The sequence below is a fragment of the Pogoniulus pusillus genome, chromosome 24, assembly GCF_015220805.1.
Source record: "Pogoniulus pusillus isolate bPogPus1 chromosome 24, bPogPus1.pri, whole genome shotgun sequence".
NCBI lineage: Eukaryota > Metazoa > Chordata > Aves > Piciformes > Lybiidae > Pogoniulus > Pogoniulus pusillus.
Window position 1 is genome coordinate 19,869,949 of NC_087287.1, and position 11,081 is coordinate 19,881,029.

At 52.1% G+C, this 11,081-nt stretch overlaps 1 protein-coding gene across 5 annotated transcripts in view; it reads left to right on the forward strand.

Moving 5' to 3' along the window:
- The window catches only part of UNC80 (unc-80 homolog, NALCN channel complex subunit), a 208,791-nt gene that overhangs the window by 65,818 nt on the left and 131,892 nt on the right, over positions 1-11,081 (forward strand). For 3 of the 5 annotated variants that reach the window (XM_064163905.1, XM_064163908.1, XM_064163909.1), the window contains exons 17-20: positions 3,060-3,226; positions 6,202-6,303; positions 8,092-8,306; positions 9,009-9,115. In XM_064163905.1, coding sequence (XP_064019975.1) covers positions 3,060-3,226; positions 6,202-6,303; positions 8,092-8,306; positions 9,009-9,115 — 591 coding nt within the window. The remainder of the gene's footprint in view (positions 1-3,059; positions 3,227-6,201; positions 6,304-8,091; positions 8,307-9,008; positions 9,116-11,081) is intronic. The other 2 variants (XM_064163906.1, XM_064163907.1) reach the window with 1 other exon arrangement.

An 11,081-nucleotide genomic window follows, 5' to 3' on the forward strand; every position in this document is an offset into this window, starting at 1 on the left:
GGCAAGGGGGGTTGGAAGCAGAAGGATCAGTTAGACAGCAGCAGCCCAAGGCAGTCCCTGTGACAGAGACACACACACACTGACTCTCCCACTCTGCCTTATTTATGTTTTGTGTTCTTGTTTTTACCCATCTCAGCAAGCCTGAGTGCAACAGACATCTGCCTTGTTTCCTTTGCACCGCCTACAATCTCATTTCTCTCATTAAAATATTCCAGTCAGCCTCAAACTAGCACAGTGAGTTACACAACAGAGTTTGGTAGGTCATCAGGAGAGCCAGGCAAACATTCCATTTCCCAAACAGCCAGAGGGAAGTCAGGTTCTGCTGGTGGCTGTCCGTGTGCTACCTCCACAGAGCAGTCAGTAGAATGGGTGACCTGATCTCTGTGCTTCCAAAGCAGTGCAGAATATAGCAGCTGGGCTCAAACCACCTCCTTTGTGACCAGGAATTAGGAGTTGTCATGGAAGCAACTGAGAAGCACTGCTGTGCTCCATCCTTACAGCAGAACTGTGAAGGCACTCAAGTCCAGCTAAAGGGACAGTAATCCTCTGTGAAGGGAAGGGAGAGAGGCAAGAAAAGCACAGTCATATCTTAAACCAGCAGAGTAGAATCACAGAATGGTCTGAGTTGGAAGGGGCCTCCAAAGGTCATCCAGTCCAACCCCCTTTGCAGCCAGCAGGGACATCCTCAGTGAGATCAGGTTGCCCAGAGCCTTGTTCAGGCTCACCTTCAGTATCTCCAGGGATGGAGCCACAACCACCTCCTTGGGCAACCTGTTGCAGTGTTTCACTACCCTCATGGTGCAGAAGTTGTTCCTCACATCCAATCTGCTCTGCTGTAGTTTGAAGCCACTGACCTCATCCTGTCCCTTCAGGCCTCTGCAAACAGTCTCTCTGCAGTACTGGCAGGTCACTATTAGGTCTCCCTGGAGCCTTCTCTTCTCCAGGCTGCACACCCCCAGCTCCTTCAGCCTGTCCTTGTGGCAGAGCTGCTCTAACCCCCTGATCATTTTGGTGGCCCTCCTCTGGACCTGCTCCATCAGGACCATGCCCTTCCTGTGTTGAGGGCTCCAGAGCTGGATGCAGCACTGCAGGGAGTCTGGACACAGTAGTCTGCCTATGTCCAAGCCCTGTTTTTTGAATGCCTCTCAGCAGTGGTGGTTTGCAAGGGAAAAAAGTGCCATTGCTGGAGCTAGGTTAGGCCCACCAAGTGTAAATGTTCTTGATGAATGTGCCTCACAGATGGTCTATGTGTGTAAGGTGAAGCTTAGCTTGAAGCACAGCACCACAAACTGCCTGTCAGAAGGGCTTGCTGGTGTGGCAGCACTCTCTAAAGGCAGCCCTGCACTCACTGTCTCCTGAAGAGCCTTTTACTGATCCAGTGATTTGTTGGAGTCTCTCTTTTCACTGCAAGCTGGCTGTGCAATTCCTAGCTGGGAATCTGCAAAATGATCCAGGGCCTTGCAGAAGAGTTGACAGATCACAAAGCATGTCCTGTAGAAGTGTTTTCTCCACCTCCATTCCCTCAGATCCAGAGGTGAATTATCACATCACAAATGCACATTAACAAGAGCCTTGAGTGCTGGAGTAGGCTGGGGGATGTGTGACTCATTCCTTCCTCTCCCCATGACATAAAGCTCTCAAAAGATGAAGGAGAATCCCAAGGCACCCACTGATTTTGAAGCAAAATATGCCTTTTATTGCACTCTATTTCACACCCCCACACCCCCGCTCCCGTTTAGCTTCTTGTGCCTTTTAAGGGGCTGAGTTTGATGAATGAAATGAAACAGGCTCTAAGCCACCTTTGCAGCTCCCTCATCTTGCAGCCATTTCAGTCTGTGACACACCTGCTTGTAGCCCACTGCAGAGCATGCTCCAGAACAGTAATGTTCCTCACCGTGTGCTGCTTCTGAGTGCACCAAAAGGAATTTCCAGCTGTGCCAGTTTGAGCCTAGATGGGATATTATGGTGAGAAGAATTAGATTCTAGGCTGTGCAAAGGAATCAATGCTGAGGTCTGCTGCACTCGCAGGCTTGCTGAGATGGATGAGAACAAGAACACAAACGTAGATAACAGAGCTGCTCTCTGGCTGCCTCCCTTCTCTCCCTGGCCTGCTGTCTGTGTCACTAATCCTTCTGCTTCCTAATCTGCACATAAGGCAGAGTCTGGGATAAGGCAGAGGGGTGGAAAGGAGGTGGTTGGGAGCCCCTCCTGGGCACTCTGGTTTCTGGGGGGGCTGCATTACCTTTAACTTGTCTATTGCTGTCTATGGCTGCATAGACTGTAAATACCTGCTTGGATCTTGTGCTGAGCTGTAAGTACAAAGCTCCATTCTTTAATTTCCAGCTTGGCTGAGTCTACTCTGGGTGATACCTTAAGTGTGGAGCAGGGCGTGTGACACCCAAACCATCACATCTTTATTTTGGCACTTCCAAGTGGGGCTAACTAAATTTGACTGATTGTTATTTAAGTCTGGAAATTAAAGAATGGAACTTTATATTCACAGCTCAGCACAAGATCCAAGCAGGTATTTACAACCTATGCAGCTATAGGCAGCAATAGACAAGTTAAAGGTAATGCAGAAACACAGCAGCCCTGCCAGAAACCAGAGTGCCCAGGAGGGGCTCCCAACCACCCTGCCACCTCCCTCTGCCTTATCCCAGACTTTGCCTTATGTTCAGGGTGAGGTTGGAGAATCAGCCAGGGGGGTTAGGAAGCAGAAGGATTAGTGACACAGACAGCAGGCCAGGGAGAGAAGTGCAGGCAGCCAGAGCCAGAGAGCAGCTCTGTTATCTATGTTTGTGTTCTTGTTCTTATCCATCTCAGCAAGCCTGTGAGTGCAGCAGACAGCAGCACTGGTTCCTTTGCACAGCCTAGCATCTAACTGTTGTCACCAAAACATTCCAGCTAGGCTCAAACTTTCACACCAGCTTTTGATCCCAGCCAGAGAGCAAACCCCTGTCCAGGGGCAGTGTGTGGGATGAGGGCTGCAGCAGCAGCCTGCTGAAGGACCTCACAACTGCCGCAGACTCAGCTCCTGTTGCGTCTGTCTCGCTGCTCAGGGCCTGTACTGCGACATCCGGCAGCTGGTGCAGTTCATCAAGGAGGCTCACGGGAATGTGTTTCGGAGGGTGGCACTCAGTGCCCTCCTGGACAGCGCCGAGAAGCTGATACCAGGGAGAAGAACCGAGGAGACGGAGCAAGAGCCAAAACCCTCTGGCAGCAAAAGGTGAGTGTCTGCGAGCAAGAAGGCAAGTGAGTGATTCATAAATCATGGAATGGGTTAGGTTGGAAGGGACCTCAGGGATCAGCCAGTCCCAACCCCCTGCCATAGGCAGGGACACCTCCCACTAGAACAGGTCATTCAAGGCCTCATCCAACCTGGCCTTGAACACCTCCAGGGAGGTTGTGGAGCACAGAAGCACCCAATGTGATCAAAGATCACACTCTGTGCTTCTGGGCTCTGCAGCCTCCCTGGGCAACCTGTGCCAGTATCTCACCACCCTCACTGCAAACAGCTTCTTCCTAACATCCAGTTTCAGTCTCCCCTCTGCCAGTTCAAACCAATTCCTCCTCATCCTGTCATTCCCAGACCTTGTCAATAGTCCCTCCCCAGCCTTCCTGTAGCCCCCTTCAGATCCTGCAAGGCCACTCCAAGGTCTCCTCCAAACCTTCTCTTCTCCAGGCTGCACAGCCCCAACTCTCTCAGCCTGCCCTCAGAGCAGAGCTGCTGCAGCCCTCTCAGCATCTTGGTGGCTTCCTCTGGACTGGCTCCAACACTTCCATGTCCTGCTTGTGCTGGGGGCTCCAGAACTGCACCCAGGACTGCAGGTGGGGTGTGAGGAGAGCAGAGCCAAGGGGCACAATCCCCTCCCTTGCCCTGCTGCCCACACTGCTCTTGCTGCAGCCCAGGGCACATTTGTGTATGGCTGCTTGCACTGGATGCAGATGTAGGAAGTCCCAACCTAGGGCTTGTGCCATCTGTCTTGATAGTGTGTGTCACATCCTGAGGTACAGAACTGTGCTGTGGCAGCAGTCTCCTTCAAGATTTAACCAAATGGTACAACAACAATAGATTTGCAGCAAAAGGAGTTAACTCTCTCATGCAGGAGGCCTAAGAGTGACGCAGTGGAAACAGGGAGAAGGAAAGGTTATGAGAAGTAAGAGTCAGTCACAGAATTGCCAGGGTTGGAAGGAACCTCAAGGATCATCCAGTTACAAGCCCCCTGCCATGGGCAGGAACACCTCACACTAGATCAGGTTGCCCACAGCCACATCCAGTCTTGCCTTAAAAACTTCCAGGGATGAGACTTCCACTACCTCCCTAGGGCCACCTAACATCTAATCTCAATCTCCCCTTCCTATAGCTTGGATCCATTCTCCCCAGTCCTATCATTACCCAACACCCTAACAAGTCCCTCAGCAGCTTTCTTGGAGCCCACTAGAAGGCCACAATAAGGTCTTCTTAGAATCATAGAATCAACCAGGTTGGAAGAGACCTCCAAGATCATCCAGCCCAACCTAGCACCCAGCCCTATCCAATCAACCAGACCATGGCACTAAGTGCCCCAGCCAGGCTTGGCTGCAACACCTCCAGCCACAGCCACTCCACCACCTCCCTGGGCAGCTCATTCCAATGCCAATCACTCTCTCTGCCAACAACTTCCTCCTAATATCCAGCCTATACCTACCCTGGCACAACCTGAGACTATGTCCCCTTGTTCTGTTGCTGGTTGCCTGGGAGAAGAGGCCACCCCCCACCTGGCTACAATGCCCCTTCAGGTAGTTGTAGACAGTAATAAGATCACCCCTGAGCCTTCTCTTCTCCAGGCTAAACAGGCCCAGCTCCCTCAACCTCTCCTCATAGGATTTGTGCTCCAGGCCCCTCACCAGCTTTGTTGCCCTTCTCTGGACACCTTCCAGTACCTCAGCATCCTTCTTGAATTGAGGGGCCCAGAACTGGACACAGTACTCAAGGGGTGGCCTGAGCAGTGCTGAGTACAGGGGCAGAATAACCTCCCTTGTCCTACTGGCCACACTGCTCCTGATGCAGGCCAGGATGCCATTGGCTCTCTTGGCCACCTGGGCACACTGCTGCCTCATCTTCAGCCTACTATCTATCAGTACCCCCAGGTCCCTTTCCTCCTGGCTGCTCTCAGCCACTCAGTCCCCAGCCTATAGTGCTGCTTGGGGTTGTTGTGGCCAAAGTGCAGAACCCTGCACTTGGCCTTGTTAAATCTCATCCCATTGGCCTCTGCCCACCCATCCAGCCTGTCCAGGTCCCTCTGCAGGGCTCTCCTACCTTCTCCAGACTGTATGTCAGTCCCAAAACAGGGTGTGCACAGAGCTTTTAATGTGCATCACATCCTTAGTGCTGTTTATCAGATAGGTAAACCCTGGCAAAACCAGTCCCAGAAGAAATCTGATCCTGATGTGCTTCATCAGCAAAAAGGAAGTTTTCTCTGTTGCTTTGAGGCTTCTCATGGTGAAATGGTGGACAAAAGTGTTAAGAAACTTGAGAACCTCCTTGGGTTTGCTCCTAAGAGTTGATGCCTTTGTCATGGGTGGTATAGAGAGAGGCAGGAGGTTTCTAAAGGCTGATGCCTTTGTCATGGGTGGTATAGAGAGAGGCAGGAGGTTTCTAAGGGCTGATGCCTTTGTCATGGGTGGTATAGAGAGAGGCAGGAGGTTTCTAAGGGCTGATGTCTTTTCATGGGTGGTATAGAGAGAGGCAGGAGGTTTCTAAAGGCTGATGTCTTTTCATGGGTGGTATAGAGAGAGGCAGGAGGTTTCTAAAGGCTGATGTCTCTTCATGGATGGTATAGAGAGAGGCAGGAGGTTTCTAAGGGCTGATGCCTTTGTCATGGGTGGTATAGAGAGAGGCAGGAGGTTTCTAAGGGCTGATGCCTTTGTCATGGGTGGTATAGAGAGAGGCAGGAGGTTTCTAAGGGCTGATGTCTTTTCATGGGTGGTATAGAGAGAGGCAGGAGGTTTCTAAGGGCTGATGCCTTTGTCATGGGTGGTATAGAGAGAGGCAGGAGGTTTCTAAGGGCTGATGTCTTTTCATGGGTGGTATAGAGAGAGGCAGGAGGTTTCTAAAGAGAGGGTGCACCTTTAAGGTTGCTCAGCAGTGCTGGTTTCTGTGTGGTGGCCATGAGAGGAGCCATCCTGTGGCTGGGCTGAAGATTCCTCCTGTCTGTGTAGGTCCGAGGTGGGAAGTGTCATCGCTGACAAAGGGCAGGTGTCTGCTGCCCCCGACGAGTGCCGCAGTTACGTCTCCAGCCGCCCGATGCAAACCCCAGAACAGTGAGTAAACATTGAATTGGATCCTGCCTTACTGTCAGCAGCTGCCTGCTGGGCTGAGCACCAGCAGGTAGGACAGCAAGTCCTGTCTCTTTGAATGGTACAGCAAATGTGCTGAGTCTCTTCAGAGCTGCAGATGACATCCAGGTAATACTTGCAGTGCTGCCTACTGGTCCCATGCTGATTTGGAGAGGAAAAGACTGAGAGGGGATCTAATAAATGTAATACATGGGCTCTGCAGTTCAAGAGGGACAGGGATCTGCTGCAGAGAGTCCAATGAAAGGCTACAAGGATGCTGCAGGGACTGGAGCACTGCCTGAGGAGGAGGCTGAGAGCCCTGGGGCTGGGCAGTCTGCAGAGGAGAAGGCTGAGAGGGGATCTGAGCAATGTCTGTCAAGAGCTGAGGGCTGGGGGACAGGAAGGGAGGGACAGGGACAGCCTCTGCTCACTTGTGCCCTGCCACAGGACAAGGGGCAAGGGATGGACACTGCAGCACAGCAAGTTCCAGCTCAACAGCAGCAACAACTTCTTGGCTGTGAGGGTGCCAGAGCCCTGGCACAGGCTGCCCAGAGAGGTTGTGGAGTGTCCTTCTGTGGAGCCTTTGCAGCCCTGTCTGGATGTGTTCCTGTGTGACCTGTGCTGGACTCTCTGGTGCTGCTGTGGCAGGGGGGTTGGCCTGGAAGATCTCCAGAGGTCCCTCCCAATCCCTGACATCCTGGGATCTGGGATCTGGATGGTGAACCATCAGACATTTTCAAATGCAGAGGATCTTACAGTAGCCAAAGTACCAGAGTCATGACCGAAGCACTGATTCTCCAGAGATGTCCTGGCAGCTTTCTTTGTGCTTCTGGGGGATGAGCCTATTGATTTTCAACTCCTAGGCTGTTGCTAAAGGCCATTCACCCTTCACTGCCCTCCAAGAGCCAGCCCATTCTTGACCTACCTTGGGGGTGTACTCTCTGAAGATTAGTATTTCATTTCCCTTATTAATACAGCTGTTTCACCACACTTTCTGAGTATTTCTTAATGACCCTGCTGTTGGACAGTGGCACATTTGAAATCTCTATTGGCCAAAGAATTTGGAATTTTGGAACATTTTATAAGTGGCTACTGGTTCTGAAGTAACTTTGGCGAAGTCATTTGCCTTCTCTGTGCCTCTGAATACCCATCTCTTAGAATCACAGAATCCAGCAGGTTGGAAGAGAGCTCCAAGCTCAGCCAGTCCAACCTAGCACCCAGCCCTGCCCAACCAACCAGACCATGGCACTAAGTGCCCCAGCCAGGCTTGGCTGCAACACCTCCAGCCACAGCCACTCCACCACCTCCCTGGGCAGCCCATTCCAGTGCCAATCACTCTCTCTGCCAGGAACTTCCTCCTCACATCCAGCCTAGACCTGCCCTGCCACAGCTTCAGGCTCTGTCCCCTTGTTCTGTCCCTGGCTGCCTGGCAGCAGAGCCCAACCCCACCTGGCTACAGCCTCCCTGCAGGCAGCTACAGACAGCAATGAGCTCTGCCCTGAGCCTCCTCTGCTGCAGGCTGCACCCCCCCAGCTCCCTCAGCCTCTCCTCACAGGGCTGTGCTCCAGGCCCCTCCCCAGCCTTGCTGCCCTTCTCTCAACACCTTCCAGCACCTCAACATCTCTCTTGAATTGAGGAGCCCAGCACTGGACCCAGCACTCCAGGGGTGGCCTGAGCAGTGCTGAGAGGGGGCTGCAGCAGGGAGGCCTCACTCGCTAGAGCATCCAACCTGCGCTGCAGTGGAGCTGATGCTCTGCATCCCCTTTGTTCCAGCGATGAGCAAATCCAGGGGGCCGTTCTGGGCCGCAAGGACTTCTGGCGCAAGATGTTCAAGTCCCAGAGCGCCGCGAGCGATACCAGCAGCCAGTCCGAGCAGGACACCTCCGAGTGCACCACTGCACACTCCGGCACCACCACGGACCGGCGCTCCCGCTCCCGCTCCCGCCGCATCTCCCTGCGGAAGAAACTCAAACTGCCCATAGGTAAATGTATGTCCCTTCCTGTTCTCTATACCTATTGCATGTGCAGAGAAACACACACAGGGGCTGGAAAGACTCTGAAATGTCCAGAGAGGCTCTGGATACCCCTCCTTGGGGGTGTTCAAGGCCACGTTGGATGGGGTCTTGAGTAACCTTTGCTAGTCAAGAGGTGTCCCTGCTCGAGGCAGGGGCATTGGACTGGATGATCTCCAAGGTCTCTTCTCACCTAGGCCATTCTGTGATTCTATCATATATCTGTCTTAAGAAATACTGCACCAAGGCTCTTTATCATCCAGATCTATTGCATATTCTCCCAAGGGAAGCTGGGAATTGTTGCTCTTTCCATTTTGCAGATGGGGAGCTGAGGCAAAAGGAAATGGAAACAATTTTCCAAAGGTAACAGAGGATATCTGTGGCAAAATAGAACACTGACTCCATGTCTCCAAAGTAGAGGGCGAGTACCTTAATCTCACAGGCTTTGCTCCTCTCTATAGCCTAGAAATAGTCCAAATAGCTTCTGCTAGAGAAGGAATATCTCCTTTACAAGCCCCAAGCCCTGGCCTTGCATGGTAGTTAATACACATAACACATAAAGGCTGCCTTCCTCCTCCCTTCATGTTCTCCCACCCTAGCACGGCCACTTTACAAACATAGATTGCAACTGCTCATAAATAGCGTCAGAATTGTCCTGAGCGGCTTATTCTGCAACAGGGAACTGGCTGAAGCGTTCCTCCCTCTCTGGCCTGGCTGATGGGGTGGAAGATCTCCTAGATATCAGCTCTGTCGACCGTCTGTCTTTCATCAGGCAGAGTTCCAAGGTAAAGGGGTCAGACTGGGTCACAGGCAGCTTGCATGGCCAAGACCTGGCTGGGTTTAGCTGCCCAAGTGTTGGGGAAGGGAAATTAACTGATGTGAGAAGTCATTTCCCAACATTACTATTGTTTATTAATTTTGATACTCAGAACTCTGCCACCCCCACCACTCATTTTAATAACATTTTGGTTCTTACACAGTCATGGAAACATTCTGTGGCTACTATCCAGATCTAGCAATAACCAGCAAAATACAGAAACATTCACTGAACTGGAAGAGAAGGTTCCATGGTCAGTGCCGCTTGTGGCCAGTGCGCCGCTTGCCCAGCAGCTGGGCCCAAGGAGCTCTCTCTGCTCTGTGGCAGAAGGCAGCAGAGAATCACAAAGAGGCACTGAGCATTTACTCACAGATTGTTATTATTACCCTCGTGGGGGCTGGCCACAGCCCAGACAGTGCCCAAATGCTCTCAGGGGACTCTGCCTTGTTGGATGTTGAGACTTGAATCTTCCCAGCTCCTGGGGACAGGATGCAGCCAATCTCTGCCCTTGTCTGCTGGCTGCTTCTGGACCATCTGTGTGTATGTGCAGGGGTTCTAGGCAGGACCTTCAGGTGCAGAGGCAGATGTGTGCAGTCTCAGCACGATGTCAGCTGGCCACACAGGCCGATTGTGTGCAGGCATCCAGGGTCTGCTCCTGGTGACTGGCAGCAGTGGAGTTTAGCAGGCAGCAGTAAGGCAGTGTGCAATGGCAGCAGGGCTGGGCACAGCAGAGAGAGCAGGCACAGAGTAGGGGAGCAGAGCAGGGAAACAAAAGCAGGTTGTTCACCTGCCTGTCTCCTTTTACCAATGTGGGCCGAGATTCATTGCCCCTTGGACACAGAATGGCCAAGCAGGATGGCAGTTAGCCAAACCAAACCATACTGGGCAAAGGCACAGGCTCATTTTTCCCTACTTCGGGCAAAACACAGACCTTGCACTGGGCAGGCACAAGCCAAGTGTGTGCCTTACACCACAGGACCCTGGGCAGGCCAGACCCAGTGGCTCCAGGTCCTTTGTGTCCATTTCTGCTCTTGCCTCTCTGGTGGAGCAGAAGAACATGCCTGGGCAAGGCAGGACATGGATAGGCCTATTTTGGGCCTGTCAGGCCTACCACAACACCAAGGAAATGTTCTGCTCAACATGGGTATTGCAGCTAGTGAGACCCAGGTGTAGAAGTCTTGAGAGCAGAGTGCCATGGCGATTCGATACTGCGCTTTTGAAGCTGTCGCTGAAGAGGAGGTTAAACCTAGATTGTCCTTGACAACTGGTTCCCTGAGAGGGAAAGGCAGGCTCAGCTGCCTTTAACTTAAGCTTTAATTGTTGATTGTGCTTATTCCTTCTTTCCGCCTCTGGCAGTCTCAGGTCCAGTCTCCATTTCCCAGAGACTCAAATCTAGCTAATAGAAGCAATAACAATTTCTAGGATGCCTTTCCCTCTTCCCCCCTTTCTTCAAAGAAAGGGAATTAGCTGTAGAGAGGAAAAGGTGAAACACACCCAAATAAAATAGTCTCACTCTGACTGGGAAGCTAAAGGAGAAAGCTTTGACAATAAATAGAAGGTATTTGAGGTAGGAGAGCTACAAAGAGGCATAGGGAAGGGAAAACAAGATACAGAATATATACACACAAGCAGATTGGTGGCAGTGGGTTTTGTCCACCCTCGGGGACTGATGGCCACATGGGAAACCAAAGAGCAGCAGGAACAGGAGAGTGATGCTGGCAGGCAGGGAGGCAGGGTGAGAGAGAACAGAACAGCACAGGGAGTTCCTCTGTTTTCATAGGGGGCTGGACAGGAGGTGGGAGTGGGCTAAGCACTACACCTGGAATAGGGTTCAGGATCCAGCCCTGGGGAGCACTCAGGAGGACCTGGAGTCAGGGTCAAGACTGCTCCCCACAGAGGGTTAACTCTTTACTCTGGCAAAAGACCAAACCTTT